The sequence below is a fragment of the Rattus norvegicus genome, chromosome 13 (assembly GCF_021556685.1).
Source record: "Rattus norvegicus strain SHRSP/BbbUtx chromosome 13, alternate assembly SHRSP_T2T, whole genome shotgun sequence".
NCBI classification, from domain to species: Eukaryota; Metazoa; Chordata; class Mammalia; order Rodentia; family Muridae; genus Rattus; species Rattus norvegicus.
The window spans coordinates 96,101,987-96,124,257 of record NC_141546.1 but is presented as its reverse complement, the minus strand read 5'-3'; the positions used below and the strand labels follow the sequence as shown (position 1 = coordinate 96,124,257).

At 45.5% G+C, this 22,271-nt stretch overlaps 1 protein-coding gene across 1 annotated transcript in view; it reads right to left on the bottom strand.

The window, feature by feature from the left end:
• Window positions 1-22,271, bottom strand: part of Dnah14 (dynein axonemal heavy chain 14) — a 215,863-nt gene that overhangs the window by 7,942 nt on the left and 185,650 nt on the right. Inside the window, exons 74-82 of the mRNA NM_001447370.1 lie at window positions 20,690-20,846; window positions 19,033-19,243; window positions 15,433-15,535; window positions 11,744-11,971; window positions 8,499-8,696; window positions 6,868-7,067; window positions 3,866-4,032; window positions 2,406-2,602; window positions 230-342 (exon numbers count right to left, since the gene is read on the bottom strand). Coding sequence (NP_001434299.1) covers window positions 230-342; window positions 2,406-2,602; window positions 3,866-4,032; window positions 6,868-7,067; window positions 8,499-8,696; window positions 11,744-11,971; window positions 15,433-15,535; window positions 19,033-19,243; window positions 20,690-20,846 — 1,574 coding nt within the window. The remainder of the gene's footprint in view (window positions 1-229; window positions 343-2,405; window positions 2,603-3,865; window positions 4,033-6,867; window positions 7,068-8,498; window positions 8,697-11,743; window positions 11,972-15,432; window positions 15,536-19,032; window positions 19,244-20,689; window positions 20,847-22,271) is intronic.

Genomic DNA, 22,271 nt, shown 5'->3' with positions numbered 1-22,271 from the left:
CAGGCAGAGTGCGGGACAGCAGGAAGAAACACACACTAGGTTTTTTCCAGCTCTCAGCATGGGACCCCAACTTTGAGGTCCTGGTTTTCTCATCCCAAAAGGAAGGGGTGGGAAAAAATAAAAAAAATAAACCCGTGAGAGTGGGTGGTATGGCGGGGTGAGTGGGGAAACTGGCAAGCTCCAGTGGAAGCAGGGAAGGAGCGAGAGGCTGCAGTGGCCCTGCTCTTACCGATGGTGTATGGTGGTGTAGGCCACTTTGGCCCAGGTGTTGAAGAAGTTCACTCGTTGGATGAGGTTGCTCACCCAAAAGCTCAGGGGCCTGCAGGATTTGTAGGCATTCTTCTGTAGATTGACAAAGAGAGGTACACTGTTTCTGTAAATCTGTCTAGAGGTCTCTAGGCACATTTCTGCCAGGGATAAACACCTTGGCAGGAGATGCCATTTTTTAGCTGTAAAAACAGTGATAAGCCTGAAAATTAGTACCAAGGAAATCATGCCACCCAAACCTGTCCCGGCAGCTATAGGCTTTTGTCACTCATAAACCTTCCCTCTCACCTCCCTCTTCTTTCTGGGGACCCTCGGTTTTAGCCACGTGAACTCCCTAGCCTTCCTGGTTACCATCCTTTTCCTTCCAGCCCAGCAGAGCTGGCATGACCTCTTGACCTTCTGGGTTGTTCCCTTCTGTGTGCAGTCTCCATTGTTCATTGTGTAATCCTGCTTATAACAGGCCCCCAGATGTCAAGGGATGGAGGGAGTGGGGTTTGCAGGCCACAGCTGCCTCTGTCTTCTGTTTACAATAGGTGTCTTGTGAGGACATCCTGGCCTCTGGTCCCCTCATCGGTCCTCATTGGTCCCACTCCACTCCAGGGCACCCATCTTTCTTCTGGATTCTATTTCCTTTCAGATCTAGTCCACAGGCGTCTCTCTTAGAGGTGAATTTGCTGCCTGACTCCTTCCAACCCTTTTCTTCTCTCCACACTCCCTCACTCCCGATGGTCCTGGCTGTTCCTCAGGAGTAATGAGGCTGACAGCATGAAGTCTTGCCTGGAATTCTCTTAACTAATGGTTTTCAGTAGCTTCACTTGCAAGTCCCCCTAGCTCTACACACTTCCTATAACCATCTTGACCCTCATCCAGTTAGCTCAGCTCAGATCTGTCAGGCAGACATGCAGCCACTCAGCCTTCTGCCACTGTGTCTCGGCCTCCCGATGCAGTGGTGCGAAGAACCAGAAATCTGGTCAGCCTCAAGCCTGCTCCACGTGTGAAATCTACAGATGTTACATTTCAGTTTTTCACTCATTCGTATTCGGGTGTTAAAGAATTAGTTATCATTGATATCTTTAACCTCTGTGTTTTCTACACAGGGTTTTTGTTTGCTTGTTTGTTTAAAGTACTGTATTGACCTGCAGTTCACATAACGGCACAATTGTTCATCTGAGGTATCTATTCAGTAGTCGTTAGATGTATTTACTGAGTTGGACAACCAATAATACTACAGCCACTTTCAGTACATTTTCTCTCTCTCTCTCTCTCTCTCTCTCTCTCACACACACACACACACACACACACACACACACACACACACACACAAAGACAAACCAAAGCAAACCCCCCCTGGTCCTTTCTCTGTCGCTGCTGTGTTGTCTGTCACCTACCACCGGAGGCAGCCACTACTGTATGGGTTTGCGTGTTATGGACGTCTCGTTTAAGTGATGGCCTTTCGTGATTACCTTCCTGCGTTCTGCAGTGGACTGTGGTTTTCAGGGTTTGCCCAGGTATCAGTTGCCAGTACTTTTTATTTTGGTGGCTGCCATATCTAATAATTTCCCGTTTCCTAAGAATATGTAGCTTACGGCATTTGTAGACATTTAAAGTTTTATACTAACTAAAAATATGAGTGAGATAGAACAGAAGAGCGGACGGAATTACTACAGAACATAGCATGCAAACCAATGCCTTTCTCTACACGTGAACCATTAGGACGCCACTTAAGGTAACGACCGACTGCTTTTCCTGCTACGACATCTGTGTTTCTTACAGTTAGAACACATGCCTCCTCCATACTCTTTTGAAGCTTTCAGAACTTTATCAAGACCTTGTGGGGGTCTTTGATCAGAACACACATGTGGTGGCTGGACCTTGGTTCACATAACCAGATTTCTCTTTGCGGATCTCCGGGCTGTTTTCAGATCGATACTGTTACAGCTTTGTGGTAAACAACCCAAAAGATAAATTTGGGCAGGATTGCCACACCACCATCTAATTGGTTGTTTTTGCTCACATTTGTACCTAGGGTAGGTCAACAGAATGGTTGCCACCATCTCCTCATGTGGGACAGTCAGCTTGGTCGGTGTGGAGCACTGACATTCATCCCAGGCAAGAAGCCAACAAACAAGGCTGCTTACCTGCCACAGCATGGGCACTCTGGCCCGAAGGAAGGAGTCATAGGTCTCCTCCAGGTCCGGAGTGAGGATGCTCTCTCCCTTTATAGAGAGCTGAAGGTCCTTTAAGGATTTATGTATGACAGACAATAACTTGTTGAAACGTTCTATTTCATTTTTCAGGAAGGGGATCAAGACAGAGTGGATAAGGGGATCATATCCTGAATTAAAAAAGAGAAAGAGAGAGAGAGAAAATGTGATGTTTACAATGTGATGTTTACAGGGGAAAGGGTGTTTGCCTGAGGTATGCAGGCTTCCAAGCTGAGAGAAGTTTATGTATTTGACCATGGTCGGTAGACATTTTCTAGAGAAATCTAGATAGCAGATATTTTAGGGTTTTTAGTGTCACCTTACCTAATATGCAGATGAGTAAGCGGGGGTGTGTGTCTTGAGACAGCTTTAGCCAACGATGGTGGCGCAAGCTTTTAATCCCAGTACCTGGGAGGCAGAAGCGGGGAGAGGCGGGGGGGAGAGGCAGGGGGAGAGGCGGGGGAGAGGCAGGGAGAGAGGGGGGGGGGGGAGAGGCTGGGGGAGAGGCGGGGGGAGAGGCGGAGGCAGGTGGATCAGCCAGGGCTCCTTAGTGAAACCCTCTTTCATGTTTTTATACTTGGAGACAGAACTGAGGGCTAGATTTAGCATTCTGAGAGACGCACCGTCAGAGACCCTCTTGTACCAGTGCCAGCACACACTTACACTGAGACCACGGTGGTGACTAGGTGATCTCACGGGACCACTGTCCGTTATGTGCTGTCACCGACTGTGCGTCACTCTGCATTTTGGAGAGATGGTTCAGTGTTTAGGAGCACGTACTCGTTTTTGCTCTTGCAGAGGACCCGAGTTTGCCTTCAGCCCCCGCGTCATGGTTTAACAAACTGTAACTCTAGCTTGAAGGCATCTGCTATCTCTTGGGCATGTGTACTCAAGTGTATACCCCACCCCGTCAGCATACAGACGAAAACTAAAAAAATACAGTTAAAAAAGGAAAGTGAAATTTAGAAAAAGGAATCGTGGACGTTAAAATTTAACTTGGAAACTTCTGCCAATACAGGTATTTATCTCCCCAAGAGCTAGAACTAGGCTTGGCCTCCCTGCTCCATCAAGAGGCCTCCTTCCTAAATCATATTGCTCTGAGGCCAGAGGATGGGGGTTGGGGTGGCACTAGGATCCAAGTGGACACCAGCGGAGCCCCGTGGGCTGCTGTGGTGACTGCTGCTTCCCCTTTGGTCTTGGTACCTCTGCCTCCCTCACCCCCAACCCCCGTCCTTCCCACACCACAGCCTCATTTTTTTTTTTTCTTTCTGCTGCCACCTAGTGAGATACTTGACTTTTCCAGGTGATGGCTACTTTATCTCCCTCCAGTGTCAGCATCTTACCTGGAGAGGCTCCCGGCTGCCACGTGGGAGGAGCCCAGAGCTGCTGCTCACCTTGAATATTTTCATGAAGCTTCTCCCACATTGGACTTGACATAATGAATTTGAAAGTGCATTGGTTTTCAAGTCCGGAAACTTCCTCATTCTCCACCGTCAGGGGCAACTGCATCATTATGTCAGATAGGATCTCCATCACTAGGTCATCATTGCTCTGTTCCGGGCTGCAAAGGAATCGGGAGGGCTGAGGCACAGACCCACTCTTTTTCTGGGGATGCCCTCTGCTTTGGCCCCAGGGAAGGTGGGCAGCAGTAACTCCACCAGTTCTTTAAGCTAGATTTGGGAGGAACTGTTTCTGTTATCTGAGGTGAATAGACATTTGTTTACATCTCCCCAGGAAAAGTGACACAATTTCATTAAATCATACTATCTTTCCCTGGTGTGTTGAGGAATGCTAATAGCATGAAGGGTGTCTGTCATCAGAGTCTACACAATGTTTCACTGGCTGATCTCTGGAAACATGCTGGGTGTTTCCTCCTGGGCATCCGCCTTTCTCCATTTGTGCAATTTCCCCCTATGAACCAGGTAGTATATACTCACTTCTAGTGAAGTGACATTTGAACTGTAAACAACGCTGGATGACAGATCAAATAGCAAACCCCATGTGCCAAAGCCAGAGAGCATTCTGGTTGTTACCCAAAGAGTCAGGATCCAGAGTTCTGATTGGCTTAGAAGTGCACAGGGGAAAATATACATATTTTAACAGCCAAAGAAATGTAAACTCAGTCTATAGGTATTAGAGAATTATGTAGTTGGTGTCTAGGGATGTGGATAATGTGGCCACCTTGCATAGATGTATGGAGCAATTATCCTGTCAGCTACAGAGTTCTGAGTATGCTACTCATGTTCCCAACAAGAAGGAATTCAAGCAAGGAAAAAATGATGGAAAAGTCATTTTTTTCTGCTAAGTAATGTTATTATCCAGAATATGGTGTGTGTGTGTGTGTGTGTGTGTGTGTGTGTGTGTGTGTATGTTTGTCTTCTGTGTATGTGTGTATATGTGTATGTGTGTGTTTGTCTTGTGTGTATTTGTGTGTATGTTTGTCTTGTGTGTATGTGTGTTTGTCTTGTGTGTGTATGTGTGTGTGTATGTGTGTTTGTCTTGTGTATGTATGTGTGTGTGTGTGTGTGTGTATGTGTGTTTGTCTTGTGTGTGTGTATGTGGTGTGGTACTCAGATTTGCAGGTGCCCTTACCTATGCTGGCATATGTGGAGGTCAGAGGGTGATGTTGGATGGTTTTTGTCTTAATTGTCTCTCAATCTTATTTATTAACCTATCTATTGAAACGAGGCCTCTCAGTATGCCTGAATCTCACTGTCTTGGCCAGGTTGGCTGATCAGGGAGCCCCTGGATCCACTGGTCCCCACCTTCCAGCCCTGACTGTAGCTGTGCACCTGGCTTTGAGGTAGGTGCTGGGGGTCTGAGCACAGCCTCATGCTTGCCCAGGAAACCTTGGTAAACTGAGCCAATCTCCCCACCCAGAAACACTTGTGATAGTCAAGAGAACTGGTGTCATAAACTCGAGAGGTGAAGCTTATGCTTCCGTTATAAAAGGAGATGACTGGGAAGATTACTTAACCAGAAATCTTGCTAAACCAGTATGAATGAGAGAGCGAAGGAGTTGGAGACTCACTGTATACGTCTGAGTATAAGATCTATAAAAATGGTTGAGAAATGTGAAAAGGTCTGGCCAACAGACAACAGAAGGGTGCCAGCTTTATAACAAAATTAATCTATTTGCAAATGTTTGATCAGGTCTACAAAGGGGATGCACCATAACTGGAAGGCCTGATGAGGTGTTTGTAAAGATTTTCTAAACCTAGATGTTGAAACATTAAAAATGAGACAGGAAGTCACTGGGTTCTCAGGGAGCCCTGGTAAAGTAGCCAGTGCTGCTTCCCCATCCCAAACTGACTCGGCTGAGCTAGGATTTGACAGGTCTGTGAGGCAGATAGGGAGGAGAGCATGAGCCCACTGTGGTCCAGCTCCTCAGCCCTGATGTTTGGGCTCTCCAGGCAATGTCTATGAAGTGGAGAGTTGGGGAGCCTTTAAAGGCAGCCAAAGCCTTGAGGGCTCTAGTTATGTACCTCTGGTGTGGACACACTTGGCTTCATTTTACAGTCTCAGGGGGAGGAGGCTTGAATTTGGGGCACATGAATTATACCATTTGGACCTTAAAACAGACCTGGGTGCACACGGGAATTTCCACCCCCTTTTAGATAAGGCTGCTGAGGCAGAGTGATACCAACCACAGAGCCAACTGCTGGCATTACATGGGCCCCCTATTGGCAAGTCTCTCGTGAGCTCATAGCCCTTTCTGTCCTGGTGATGGTGGACTGTTCCTCCTGAAAAGCATATGTGCAAGTGTAATGTTTAAACAAATCCATTTGAAGCCAGGTGTGGTGGCGCACACCTTTAATCCCAGCACAGGGAGGTAGGGGCAGGCTTATCTCTGTGAGTTTGAGTTTGGGGCTGGCTTGGTCTACAAAGCAAGTTCCAGGACAGCCAGGGCTATTGTACAGAGAAACCCTGCCTTGAAAAACTTAAAACAGAAAAACCAAATCCACATAAAGGACAGCTCAGTCACCTAGCCAACAATATTTAACTACTACATGCTTGGCAAGTGTGCTGTGTATGCACATGTGCACACGTGACTGCAGGTGTGTGCATGTACAGGTGTATCATGTCCTTGCTTCTGTGATGTGGAGAATTTAGTTTTTCTTTCTTTTTTAAAAGTTATTTATTTATGTATGTGAGTACACTGTAGCTGTCCTCAGACACACCAGAAGAGGGCATCAGATCCTATTACAGATGGTTGTGAGCCATCATGTGGTTGCTGGGAATTGAACTCAGGACCTCTGGAAGAGCAGTCAGTGCTCTTAACCACTGAGCCATCTCTCCAGCCCCAAGTTTAGTTTTTCTATCATGCAAGTTATACTTTTCTCTCCAGATTGTACCTGGTAGTTCCCACCCAGTAATAGTCCTAGTATACTCTTACTTGATCATGGGGGTGCCTGGGGCATCTTTTGGTTGCATACAGATGAGATTTTCAATGTATTTCTGGGCCTTGATCTCATTGCAGGTGTATGTGGCTTCGGGATGGATTCCTAATATTTCGGGAGAGTCATCATCTGGAAAGGACTGGATAATGCTGATGCAGTCCTTTAAGCTTGCGGAGCTGGGCACTGCTTGGTACATCTGAAAGTTTAATTGCTCTGTTAGCTTTGCATGAGTAAGACATCTACTCTTGGTAACACATAGAGCTAGCAACTCCCCATGACCATTTACGCAAGAGACTCTTCTTAGTTTGATATGATACAGACACTCCACACTTGGGACCACTCTATTGCAAACTGTATGACACACACATGTAACTTTCTGGCTGGGAGGGGGGGACATTTAAAGGCTAGGGGACTCTGACCTTACCTTGATGAAATATACACCTTGGTAATGGAAGTAAGAGGCCTTTAGTACAACCTGTAGAAGCCATGTGAGGGAGGCCAAGGCCTCATGTGTTAGAAGTGTGGTGACTAGTCTCGTGTCACTGGGAGGAGACGAGACTATTAAGTAGAGAGGACGTTAGAGGATCGAGGTGTGTCACGAGATGTTTAGACGCTGACCGTGTCCAACTTTGTTTATTGCGGCCATTAGTGAGCAACCTCCTTGTCACACAGTCCCCCTGTGAGGTCCTGTGCTGAAACAGGCCTCAGAGCAGCATGGTTTACTATAGACTGAAACATCTGGAAATATAAGCTAAAAACACATCTTTCCTCCCCAGGATTGTGTGTTTTAAGCGTCTGTCAAAAAATGCTGGACATCTGCCTAGTACAAATATTAATGACGAATGAGCGGTGACCAGGAAGAGAAATGCACTGTTTATGTGCACATGAGGCTGCTGCTGGTGGCTTTCACTGATGACCTAGAACAAAGTCACTGATGAAGGCGTTATCAGGGAAATAGACTAAGATTAGTACAGCAAGAAGGATCGACTAGTGAGCTGCAATGGTCATAAAAATTTCAGAGTTTTAAAGTAATTAATTGAAATGATAGATTTCAGAATATACTTTTTGTTAAAGTGGTATGTTGCAGTAAAGTACAAGCTACATCTGTGTCACTGCATCTCCTGCCCATCTGCAGACATTCAGTGCGACAGTCTACATACAGAACATGGACACACTACGTTTACTGAGCAACTTAAAAGCATGTTCAAGGCTAACGTTAGCTTAGGGACCGACGTGAGAACCTAGACTTAAACGTTCCTTTAAACATTTAAAAGCGAACAGAAGCTCTGAGTGCCTAAGAAGTGTGCAGGGCTGGAGAGATGGCTCAGTGGTTAAGAGCACTGACTGTTCTTCCAGAGGTCCTGAGTTCAATTCCCAGCAACCACATGGTGGCTCACAACCATCTGTAATGGGATCCGATGGCCTCTTCTGGTGTGTCTGAAGACAGCTACAGTGTACTCATATACACTAGATAAATAATATTTAAAAAAAAATAGTGGGAAGTTGGTTTTGTAATACCGTTCTGAAAGTTGATGAAAACCACTAATCACTGAAATTTGCTTGGAGACATAGAGAATGCAACAAAACCCGGTTAGAAATAATTAGGAAGAGATAGCTCACTTCTTACCACATTGCTAGAGAAACTGAAGTTATCCTTTAGTATTTCAGGATTGCAGAATTTGTAGAAAAGAGCCTTCAGGCATCGCTTGTCCCATTCATCAGTCACCCGGCCACCGTAGGTCACTTCCGAGATCAGGTAGTTCACTTCCTTCCATGGGACTTCTGACTGACCGGAGAGGACATTTGCGAGCACCTTTATGGACACCTGTGGAAAGCCCCCCACCCACGCTGTGTTACTTCTGCGTGTGTTTTCAGCTGGTATTTCACACAGCACCACCAACTCTCACATGGTTAGTTTCTCTCTGAGACATAGAGAACCAGGCGAGGGAGAGTAGTCCTCTAGTCTCAGTTACTTAGGGGACTGAGGCAGGAGGTTTACAAGTTCAAGACCAATTTAAGCAACTTAGTAAGACTCTGACTCAGTAGAAGAGGGCTGGAGGAGCTGAAGAGATGGCTCAGTGATGGAGAGCGCTGGCTGCTGCTGGGTTCCATTCTCAGCACCTACACGGTGGCCCATAGCTCTCTGTAACTCTAGTTCTGGGGGGATCTTATCCACAGGCACAGCCATGGGCATGCACTCTACTCATAAAATTATAATAATAACAAAGGTTCTGGGTCTATAGCTTAGTGTTAGGACACTTACCTAGTATGTGTGAGGCCCTAGGGTCTGGGAAACCAGTCCTGGTCAACCAACCAACCAACCAACCAACCAACCAACCAACCAGGAACAGAGGGGAGTAGAGTATCAGGGTGTGTTTTCTCCCTCAGTGACTGCATTGCTCTTGACCTATATCCTCTGTAATGATGGTTGCTGCTTTAACAGATGCACAGGGCACTGGATGTCAAAGCATAGAAGGATGCAGAAGGGAAGTGCCTACTCTCATCCTCCTCCTTTCTCCTCCAAGGCTTACAACTGCAGGCTCTTGGTGTCCTGAAAATGACCTTGATGTGACCTTGCATACACACAAATGGGATCCCAGGCTCCTCTCCTCCCTAGCTGCTTCTTTTAGTGTCCTCAGCTCTCTTGGCCTCTCCCTCTGCCTCCTTCTGGCTTCCTGACTTTCCAACTCTCACGGAGCTGCGGGTACACACACTGGCCCTCAGCAGTTTTTGTTCAGAGGCCACTGCTGTTCATGCCTCCACTGTGCTCTCAGCCTGAGATCCGTGGAGACCTGACTCCACTGTAGGCACTCTGTGGATGCCACACCTGCACATCCCACTGAGGGCCCGGATCGAAACAAAGTGTCTGCACTGAGGCATGCAGACGTTTTCCAGATCATTACTCTAAAGCAGACAGCGCAGTGGTTCACGCAGCACCTGCGTTGTGTTTGGATGTCCGTGACTGAAAGTACACAGGATGCTGCTTATAGACTGTCTGCAAACGCTACACCATTTTACAGTATCAGCGACGCGATCATCATCAGACTTCTCCATCTAAGGGAATCATGTGATTAAGCCTCTGAGGAAACCCAAGGATTGTTGCCTGCACTTTTCCATAGTGTGTTGTTTGCATTTTGACTGGGCCTGGAGGGGATCACTGTGTGCTTGCATTCCTGGGCCGATCTCCAATGTGCGGCTGTTGTACTTCATATCGTTGGCCAATCCCAGGAACAATGGGCTTGCTATGTGTGTGTAACTTCTTTTTTTTTTTTTTTTCTTTTCTTTTTTTTCGGAGCTGGGGACCGAACCCAGGGCCTTGCGCTTGCTAGGCAAGTGCTCTACCACTGAGCTAGTGTGTGTAACTTCTAGTGCAGGTAGAAATGTCTCATGGACACAGGGAGAAGACACAGAAGAAAGGAAGACCTGCTTCCCCAGGTGGGAGTCAATATAGGCAGAATCAAGATTTTTTCCTTAGAAAACTACAAAAAAAAATTGTTCTGACACAGAAACGGAAGGGTAATTAGAGGTACAGTGTTCTACACTAGAAGCAGAATTGCAAGATTAACTCAGGGTTTTTTCTTTTTTTTATTTTTATTTTTATTTTTTTTATTATTTTTTTTTTTTTTTGGTTCTTTTTTTCGGAGCTGGGGACCGAACCCAGGGCCTTGCGCTTCCTAGGTAAGCGCTCTACCACTGAGCTAAATCCCCAGCCCCCTCAGGGTTTTTTCTTAAGAGACAGGGTTTCTCTGTGTGGCCCTAGCTGTTCTGTACCTCGATCTAACCAGACTAACCCCGAACTCAAAGATCTGTCTGCCTCTGCCTCCTGAGATCAAAGGCATGGACACTACTGCCCAGTGACTTAGAAAAAGTGCAAGGGGACATTACTGTCCACTTCTTTTACTAGCAATAGAGAAAACATCCTGCCCAAAAGCACAATATAAGGTACTATTAAAAAGATAACATTTTTTTTTTTTTCGGAGCTGGGGACTGAACTCAGGGCCTTGTGCTTGCTAGGCAAGCACTCTACCACTGAGCTAAATCCCCAACCCAAAAGATAACAAATTTTAAAAGCCCAGCCCTCAGGTGGTGGCGGCACATGTCTTTAATCCCAGCATTCGGGAGGCAGAAGGTGGCAGATCTCTGTGAATTCAAGGCAAGCCTGTTCTACAGAGCGAGTTCAGGGACAACATGGGATACACAGAGAGACCCTGTCTTGAAAAATCAAAAAGGTCAGGACAGTGGCTTGGTGTTGTCCCTCTTGTTTTAAGTGAGAACACTGAGAGATATTTTAATAGTGATTTATGACTCAGGAACTAATCAAAATGTTTCACTTACACTCACTAAGCTGAAACTTTCTTTTGAAAATTTTTATTTTATCTGTATTGGGTGTTTTGCCTGAATATATTATCTGTGTACGTGTTGCCTGATGTGCACAGAAGCCAGAAGAGGGCATCAGATCCACCCACCCATGTGGGTGCTGGGAATTGAACCCAGGACCTCTGGAAGTACAGCCAGTGCTCTTCACTATTGAACCACCTCTCCAGGCCACTGAGTTAAGTCTCATAAGGATAATGACTCTGTGGTGTGCGGAATAAGGTTTGTCCCCCTCCCACATGGCTTAATTTCACTCAAGAAACTAGGAAACTGCTCCAAAGGTGGAATCCTTGTATAGCCTCAGGGGTGGGGCCTCGGCAGCACGCTGAGAAGCTGACTGTAGTCTCTGGAGGTCAGTCCTCCTTTCTGAGTCACACAATGCTATTTCCCCTCACTGGGTAAGCACCAAGTGCTGTGGAGATGCGAGCTACCTCAGCTCAGCTTACAGCAGACACAGCGTGTGCTACGGTCTGCCTTCCTTCCAGAGCCCACACTCACCTCCAGGTCTGAGGAACTGAATTGGTAAGGGATGTTCCAGCCCAGTGTTCCATACGCTTTCCTTTCATTGAGCACAGCACTGAAAAGACAGAGGCTGAAGAGAATTTTTTTCCACCATGGTCCACAATCAGGCTTATCAAACACCTCTTCTGTCACCTCTCCACTTCCACCATAGCCAAACATTTGAAGTAAATTGCTTTTCAATCCCTGGGGAGGTTCCACAGCAATCTTTAAAAAAAGAAAAAAAAAAAAGATCCAGTAATGATGTCAAGTGACTATGTGGGAACCAGCCCTGGAGAGGGGAATGGGCCCGGAGGGACCACTCCTCACAGCACCTGGTGACATACATGGCTGACAGCTGTTCCCGAGAACCTCTGTCAAGTCCAAATCTGGGCTATTCTTCTGCCTCCTGAACACTTCTGGCACAGCATCACTTTAGATTTTGTTCCACATTCTAATTCATATTTTATTTTTGAGAGAAGGTCTCACTTTGTAGCCCTGGCTAGCCCGTGGAACTTACTATGTAGATAAGGTTGGCCTTGAGCTCACAGAGGTCTGTCTCATTCATAATTCATAAAGACAAACTGTAGCACTGTGTTGTTGTGACAGCGGCCACAAGCGTAGTGCTTGGGAAGGATAGAAATTCAGTCTGTCAGGAGCCGTCTAGGAGAGACTGAGGCTAGCAGGGGACTTTCCTGGAGGCAGCCCACCATTTCTGCTTGGCTTTAGATAGGTGAGCTCTGAACACCAAGGTCCCAAGAGACTTCATCTCAGGATTGCTTCTTGCACTGATATGACTTTTCCTGACACTATTACATAGTCTGATGATTCCTGAGCAGCAGCCCACCCTATTGGGCAGATTTCCTGAAGATGACCTCTCATGAATTAATGCTATCTAGATGAATTAATGACTTTATAGAGTTCCTGATTTGATTCAAATAATTTTAGGAAAAAGGTTCTAAGAGATGGTTTTAGTTGTTATGTCAGAAAGATAATAGAGTTAGAATCAAGAATAGATTGTGCCCACTCATAAAACAGTAAGTAAAGGCTACATAGTAAGAAATACAATGAGCTTTCACAGTTACACTAAAAAGAGAAATAATCTTGGGAAATATTTGTGGTCAAGGAAAAACATTCACTCTAGGTCAGGTCCAAGGATAAGGCTGTAAGTGTGCCCTATGATAAAGCAAGGCCATATGAAACTGTTGCTTTGAACTTATAATGAGCATATAGAATGAAAGACTGCCTTGAACTATTGACCTCCTCCTGTAACTCCTGTTATGTAACATCTTATCTATGAGGTCATTTTTAAAAAGAACCATTGTCTAAGAAAGTATAAAAAGGCCAGAGGAAAGGAATAAAGTGTGGCATCTGGGGCTCTGCCCCATCCACCCACCAAATGTATGTATGTGTATGTCTGCTTGGATTTACATAGGTGTGCAGGTGTATGTATGTAAGTATGCAAGAACACGTGTGGAGTTTATGAGACAGGTGGTCGGGCCCAACCAGAATGTGTGTATACATGTGTGTCTGTGCATATTGCCTCTATAAAAGATTTTCTTTCTTTTCTTCCTGGTTAATGAGTTAATGAGTCCAAGTGAGAGGCTCCAGGGCAAGAGAAAAAGGAACTCTAACAATAGATCTTTTACTTAATTCCCTGATGCTAAACAGCATGTGTTAATCACTAGAGACCAATACTTATTAAAGCACAGAGAGTTACAGAGCAAGAAAACCAGCTCTTATTAAAGCACAGAATGGTAAGAAAGAGGTAAGTTTCCTTGGCCTTTGGCCCCCAGAACAGTGAGAGAGAGAGAGAGAGTTAGGAGGCCACAGATCTTCAGTCTTTGGTCTCTGCCCAACTCTATATTTCACTTCAGCTCATTCCCTAGCTGAGTAGGCCCCTGGCAGGGTTTGTCACTGTGCTATATCAGTGGTAGCTGAGGTGTGGACCTCAGCAAGGGAGCATGCATAGGGGGCCAAGCCACAGGAGGCAGGACATTGACTGAGTCAACTCATATTAGACAGGAGAGTGGGGACTTGGTGTTACTGAATTCTGATTGCCTGGGGGACCCATGTGCTTGCCAATTCCTTCACTGGAGTAGCTGAGATGACCGTGAGGGTTTTATGAATGTGTGGCTGGTAGGGGGTCTTGGTGGCTGCGTGTGTGTGCGCACGCGCGCGCGCGCACACACACACACACACACACACACACACACACACACACACACACACCCATACAAGCTGGCCAATAGAGCATTTCGTGCAGTGCTATAATGTATAGTACATGAATACTGTATGGCTATGCAGATGCATCTTATGAACGAGTGTGTGTATGAACATGTGATTTCTATATTCAGGATCAGACTTATTGCTTATGTGTGGTTCACGTCAGTTCCTTTGTGTATTCTATGTTTCTCAAGGGGGATGCAGTGTGAAGTACATGCCCCAGTGTGCGATGGGTCTCTAAGATGTCACAAGGGCACTTAGAGATGGCTGGCACAGTAGCCCCTCCCCCACTCCAGAGTTACAGAAAAAGAGGGACTTTTGCTCTGAAATGTAAGTGCATCATTTTGGGCAGAATGGGGTTCTCTAACCATTGTTTTGTTTTGAGACGGGTTTGGAGCTCTCCATGTACACTAAGCTGGCCTCTAATTTATAGAGATCCACTTCCTGCCTTATCTCTTGAGTGCTAGGATTCAAAGGTACTACCACACACAGCTTTATTGATAGGTTCTTAAAGTGGAATTAGAGCAATAGACCCAATCAAAATAAGTGTCCCTTGAAACCTTTTGTCCCTCGTTACTACCAGCCAAAGGGAGAAGGCCACTTGAAGTCATAGTCAGCTAGATCTTGGGAAGTAAACAGGGCATCATAAGTCACAGGCTGAGGGGTTGGAGATTTAGCTCAGTGGTAGAGCGCTTGCCTAGGAAGCGCAAGGAAGCGGTTTGGTCCCCAGCTCCGGAAAAAAAAAAAAGTCACAGGCTGAAAGGCTCAAATTTCTCTGTCTGCTCCAGGGCAGGACTGTGGATGTGGCTCTGGGTAAAAGTACACAGCAGAGGTGGCGGAATTAGGGAACAGTGTCTCAGGAAGGTGTTTCTAGTCTGGCCAGGCATGAGCTGCATATGATGTCTTACCCGTGTCTTCATCAGTTTCTCTGCTGTTTGACATTTACCTTTAGGCCAACTGGGCCTTTACCAAGATTGACCAAGTCTTCATAGTGGGCTATCAGAAGTCAGACATAATCCACAATTAAGGTTATTTTTAGCAGATAATCTGTTTGCTTTCTGCTAGAATTTTCCAGAGAGTTAACAAACCATAAAATGGCCAAGAGGAATAGAAATAAGAAAATGCCACATAGTATAGTCTCATACTGATACTCAGGAAACTGAGATAGGGGATCATTTACTCTCAGGAGTTCAAGGCCAGCCTGGGCACCATAGCAAGCGAGATGGAAACATTTACAAACATTTGCATTGCGGTTTACAGCTGGAAGCAGAGCAGCCTCTCTGAGAAGCAGGTGTCAGAGCTGGGAGAGGAAAGCAGGTCTCCTCTGTGGTAGCTCTTCCCGACCTACCCAGCGCTGACAACGAATACGGCATGAGTTCTTGACTTGACTCACAGGAATGAGTGTCAGTGCTTCATCGTCAAGCATGCCAGTCAACACTGAAGTCCTGCCAGTTTGTTCTTACCTTCACGCCCTTCTGAAGAATCGTAATTGGGAAAAAGCCATAGGCTCTTGAGCTCAGCCAGAGCCTAAAGTCAGGATCTAGCACCATATCTGGACTACTAAATCTGCAAATTAAAAAATGTTAATATTAAAAACATTGTGCAATATCGTCCTAGAGACAGAGCATTTTAAGGTTTCTGTGCCTTACTTTAATGGCAAAGATACATCTCGTTTTAAGGGCTTTGATGATGTACAAAGAATTGTATGAGATTCATCAGTTTCTATTTTTCCTTCTGTTAAGAAAAAAATCATAAACTTATTACAGTGATGTAGGAAACCTTATAAAACATGACCCAAAGTGAAAGCTAGGTGTGGCAGCACACGCTTCTACTCGAGAGGGAAGTTGGGGACATGAGTTCAAGGTTAGCCAGAATGGGGACAAGGAGAGTTCCACTGGTTAAACCCAGGGCAGCTGAACAGCAGAGGAAAAGACTGCAGGACCTGGTTAATTAACAGAATACAACAAGACAACTTCCACATTGATATGAATGTATAAACTAATCGATAGGCAGAGGAGAAATACTTCTTGTTTGGTAGCCAGTCATTACCGGGATTCTTTCTGTATGACATGCTGGGGAGAGACCGAATAGAAAAGGTGTCAGAAAGCCACTATTTGGCAAATTAGGCAGTAATGATTCAGTCACAAATTATCAAGGGACACAAAACTATGGGGATAGTTTTATATATAAAAAAGGTCTGAGAGTTTCTATGAGTGGCAGAAACCGTAGTCATGTGATCAAAGCTAGCATCAGTGGGAGTAATGCAGAGTGACACTGGTGAGCCTCACTGCTGAGGTCTAGCACATCTGCCACGTTCCTGCAGGCAAGCTCAAGGTGGGAGCTCTTGAGAATATCCAAGTGTTGACACTGTGGCATGACTTTGTTATCTAAGAGGTTCATGCTCAAGGTTGAGTTAGTCACTCAAAACATGGCCAAAACAACCAACCAATCAATCAACCAACCAACCAACCAAATAAACAAAATCCCAAATCCACCATAATATTTCAGGTAAAGTTTACTGTCTTGTGTCAGAACTCACACCATCCTGGGTGCATGTAGCCTGTGGACTGCAGGACAGCTACCTGGCTGTCCTTTGAAAACCGTCAGAGATGGGAAGACAAAGACAGACTGAAGAGCTCCACCATTTTAGTGGAGATTAAAGAGGCAGACAACCAGGCAGCAGAAACCACTGTTTTTGGACCAAGAGGGAGAGAGTTCTTATTTACCACAGAAGATACCTTGAGAAAGGGACTGCTGTTAGCTCTCAAACAGACAGCTCAGAGAAAAAAACACATGCATCAATGTCGGAAGAGTGGTGAGCGAATCATAAGAATAAGAACTAGAAAAGAAGGTGAAAGGGGGCCAGGATGTCCAGGTAGAGGCAGGCCCTGGCCACCAAGCCTCACAGTGCACACACTGGAAGCAGAGGATTTAAAAAGTTGTTTGTCTGCCACATGTGTGTTATGGGATGCTTACATGTTCATATTCTCGCTCTCGCTCTCTCATTCTCTCTTTACAGAATAAGCCAAAATAATAACAGCAAACCTACCATTGAAATAAACAACAACAACAACAACAACAATAACAACAAAAACCCAAACCAAACAAAACAGAAAAACAAGAACACCCTGAATACCCTGTAACTCCACTCAATGTTTTCTTTTCCCTCCATGGACTCTCTTCTTACTCTTAAATAAATATATCACAGTGTACCCATTATTTTTAGCTTGGTATTTTTCCTTCTTAGCAACATACCATGAACATATTTACTTTGTTCCTAAATTCAGGAGTAGCCAATTAAAGATTTTATTTTTTGAGAATTTCTTACAATATATTTTGACCACATTCTCTCCTCTTTTCCAACTCTTCCCAGATCCTCTGAATTTCTCTAACCCATATTCTTTCCCTCTCTCTCAAAAAACAAATAACAAAAATCCCCCAACCAAACCAACCAACCAAACCAACCAACCAACCCACCCACCAACCAACCAACCAAACCAACCAACCCACCAACCCACCAACCCACCAACCCACCAACCAACCAACCCACCAACCAACCAACCAACCAAACCAACCAAACCAACCAACCAACCAACCCACCAACCAACCAACCAACAAACCAAACCAACCAACCAACCAAACCAACCAAACCAACCAATGAACCAACCCACCAACCAACCAAACCAACCAAACCAACCAACCAAACAACCAAACAACCAATGAACCAACCAAACCAACCAAGCCAACTAACCAACCAAACCAACCAACCAACCAAACCAACCAACCAACCAACCCACCAACCAACCAAACCAACCAAACCAACCAACCAAACAACCAACGAACCAACCAAACCAACCAACCAACCAACCAACCAACCAAACCAACCAACCAACCAACTAACCAACCAACCAAACAAACAAACAACCAACTAACCAACCAACCAAACAACCAACCAACCAACCAACCAACCAACCAACCAACCAACCAACCCAACAAAACAACAGAAAAAGAAAACCAAACCAAACCAAACCCAGCATAGTGTCTGACTTGTGTTGGCCAACTACTCTAGAGAATGCTCTTCTCGCTCTTGGCTTACCTCAGTAGCTTATGATTATGGCGCTCTGAACCCGTACAGTGTTTATCTGGCCATGCTAAGTCCCCCGTGCCTGTCCTGGAAGTGGCAAAGAGCACACGCCTGCAAGTGTTTTAAGCATTTAATGCCATGGCATAAATAACTCTTCTCCCAGAGTCTGCATCTAGGGATGTCAATAACTAAGCAGTCAGCTTTGACTCTCTCTTGGGTGATTTAAGTGTGATCTCCCACCTCCTCCCATGAGTGTTTAAGCTGCTAAATGAGTGACAGTCTGAGGCTAGCACCAGTGTCTTGGGAGAGACTTCAGAAATCAGTCGAGCAGTTACAATTTAAGCGAAATCTCCTTTTACAAACTCAAAGCATGTGAATGACCCAATGCCCTTGCTCTACTCTCCTGGCTACACAGACGAGGCGGACGGTAAAAGGCGGGAGAAAAAAGCTGTAGGACATAATTGGCTAAAACATTTCTAATTTCACATGCTGATGACTCTTCCCTCATAATTCTAGCAGTCAAGTTTCCAGACGTTGCAAGCAAGAAGGCTGAGCCTACGGAAACCGAGTGAGCTGGTGCTCTGGGGATACAACTTCTGGGTGACGGCAGCTGAGGAAGATTGGAGCAGCTTAAAGACAGGCCATTCAGAAAATACTGCTGAGAGCTGGACACTAGGTCCTGGACTTTGCTGCTTGCAGTCATGTAAAATATGAAAAACCACGTCATCGATCTGAACGTGGATGGGCAGACGCTAAATGAGATGGAAAATTCAATCTGAGCAGGCATTTACAAGAAGACAAGCAAAGCTCTCTCTCTCTCTCTCTCTCTCTCTCTCTCTCTCTCTCTCTCTCTCGGCAGCTTTTCAGGGTGGCTGTGTGTTCTCTCGTGGCCCACTACACTGCCTCAGCACTGCCACGCATGAATTGCTCTTTGCAGTGTGACGTCACCGTCTCCCAGACAGACAAACATGGAACTCACGAGTCTATGATGGCAGTGAGTCTTGGCATGAAGGACGCTGCGAGGTGGCAGTTCTGGAGGAAGACCCACTGGTGCTTTTTTTTCACTGCCTTAAAAATGAGTTGCTCCGCTTTGGTCGCCTGGTCTCGGCCCAGGGAAATCATGGTCACCTGCGGTGTCGTTCCTTTGAACTCTTGTGCAAATCTCAGAAGAAGATTGTTGAGGTCAATCCCTGCACAACAACATGGAGAGCCTCATAAAGCTCACTTAATTCCCTCAATAAGCAACAATCCTGCCCTTGCTGTGGGCTGGTGAGAGGAGGTGTCCTTGCAGGAGAATGGCTCGGGTTTTGAAATTAAAGCCTACAGTTCAAAGTTTGTCTCTGCTGCTTGCTGGCCTATGGTGCAAGTTTCCCAATGTCTGGGAAAGGTAGCAGCTTATGAGTGGAGGGACGTGTGGCTGGTTGTCATGCCTGGATCTGCTTGTCCCTTTGCTGTCTGGTGATGAGCACCACAAATGCTCACAATGACCGCTAACCCAGCTGCAACATCATTTTTTTTTTTTTTAAACACCATTCTTGAGGCTAGATTTGAGCAGGCAAACTGTGTGCACAGGTTTGGGCAGCCAAAGTGTCTTAGGAACAGTGCGTTGTAAAACCTTAGCTAGCTCCTAAAGAGAGGAGTCTATCTCCTGCTGTTGAATGGGGTTGGGGATGGCGAGTGGGCCATGGTGAGGGAAGTTTCTAATAAGCAGAGGGTATCTTTACAGGGGCTGGTCACAGCCTGGTGCCCCATGATCAAGTGGGGAAGCTTCTAGGGCGAGGGGGCACTCCAGAGTGCCCTGGTTTGCAGTGTGTGAAGACTTGAGGGAAAGGAAGGCTCTCTGAAGGCCTGCAGAGCAGAGCAGACATCCAAGGTGGGAGTTAGAGGGACACACAACCTACTTCCCGGCTTCTTTTAAGACAGGAGCCAGAAAACCAGTTCATTGTGAGCCAAATACAAGGACCATGTCTCGGGAACAGACTGATGTGACCCTAACAAACACATTGCTTCATAGAGTTAAGGGTTAGAGATCACTGTGAATGGAAACAGTTAAGATATTTAAGGGGTGATCCCAACTCTCAGAAGAATACCATGTGCTTGCAGATATTGTCTACAAGAGAATTAATTAGCTCTGATACATTTTATAATCTTGGTTCTTTATATATATATATATATATATATATATATATACACACACACATACACACACATATATATATACACACATATATACATACACACACATATATATACACATATATACATATATACACACACACATACACACACACATATATATATACATATATATATATATATATATATATATATATATAAAGACTTATCCTTAATATAGCTTAAAATTTAAATCCCTTTTCAGATATGTGAGGAAGACATGAGGCTTTAAACATAGAAGAACTGGTCACCAAGTTTACTTCTCCACAACCCCCTTTTTGGGGGAAGGGGGTGCTGTTTTTCCAGGTACGGTCATGCACTGGCTAGCCTAAAAAAATTCAAAGCTGAGGATGACTTTGAATTTAGGATCCTTTTGTCCCCCACTTCCTGAGTGCTGGGATTATCTGAGGGAGCAGCAGTCCTCAGAGCAGGTGCCAGGACTGGGAGGTAGCTTCCCTCACCGTAGGAGCAGGTGAGGATCAGTGGTGTTTGAGCAGTAGACTCGCTAAATGACTCTTTCAGATTAATTGTAGTATCGGGGATATATTCACTTCCCATTTTTTCAGTTATAAATTTTTTTATTGAACTTTCTAAACGGTCTGGCCGAAGAATTTTAATCTGAAAAAGAAAAAAGAAGACAAGGTGAATTTAAAAATCTACTCAGGGGGCTCTCCCCCGAGGTGAAAGTGAAATCAGAGCTCTAGCCAGAGTTTCCTGGCATGCTGTTGGGGAAGGGGGTTCCTGACCACTGGTGGGTCTTCTCACCCCTACCTCCTCATTCCCACCCCCAGCTACCTTGTGGCCCCTGCGCAGCCCTTCCACAGGTCAGTGTTGTGCCCTCTTGCCCTGCAAAAGGATATTTTTCCTGTTCCACTGTTCTTGTCTAGAGCAAGAAGAACCCGTATTGTTTGGAGTTGGAAGACCCAGGATAATCCAACTGGAAGATACATTATCCTTCCATTCATAGACAAAAATCAATGGCCTAGTCCGTAAGTTTAAGTGGGACAGAATAGAGGTCTGCAGAGAGCTGTGGACGTGTGACCCATGCTGGGTGCACATATAGTACATGAGTGGTGAGTGCAGAACTCCCCGGTGAAGACTGCCTCATACACAAACCACAACAGATTCCCACAGAGTTAATGAGACAGTGTTCTCATCAGTCAGTGTCTTTAGTCTTTGTTCTGTTTCTGTGAAAAGATCCCATGACCAAGGTAACTCTTATAAAAATAAATCCTTTAATTGGGGGCTTATTTCCATTTTCAGAGGCTTAATCCACTATGCCAGAAAGCATGGTGGTAGGCAAGCATGGTGTTGGAGAAGTAGCTGAGAGCTACGCCCTGATCAATAAGCAGAGAGACAGGGTGGGGGTGGGTGGGGGGTGGTCTGGGGAGAGGGGAGAAAGGGAGAGGGAGAGAGAGAGGCAGAGACTGGATTGGCATGGACTTTTGAAACACCAAAGGCAACCTCCTTTGATACAACTTCTTCCAACTAGGTCATGCCCACTCCAGCATGGCCACACCTCCTAATCCTTCTCAAGCAGTGCCACTCCCTGATGACTCAGCATTCAGAAGGATGAGCCTACTGGAGGGAGGCTTTCTTATTCAAACCACCACAATGATCAGACTGGACTGACAGCTTCCTTGCTGAGAAGCCAGGCTCTGAAGTGGGATCCTGATCTGTGGCCACCATCAAGCTGCTGAGCCTCCCGTCTTTAATGACCTTTTGGGCACTTGGGGGAGTTTTAATCACAAAAACTTTGTTTTTGAGGGGTAGAAGGGAGAGGAAGACAGAAGAAAGAACATTATGGTGAATTATATTTCATTCTCCCCCTTTCTAAATTATTTTTCACAAGGAACCACAGATACTTGTGGAAATTTTCCGGATGAGCCTATCTGTTCATCATTGTCACCGCCCCCCCAAGCCCCCCTCCCCAGATGGCTATTCTTGGTTGTCAACTTGACTACATTTGGAAATAACTAAAACCTCAAAGTGAGACACATCTGGGGGCAGGATTTTTGTTTAGTTTGAAGTGGGAAGACCCAC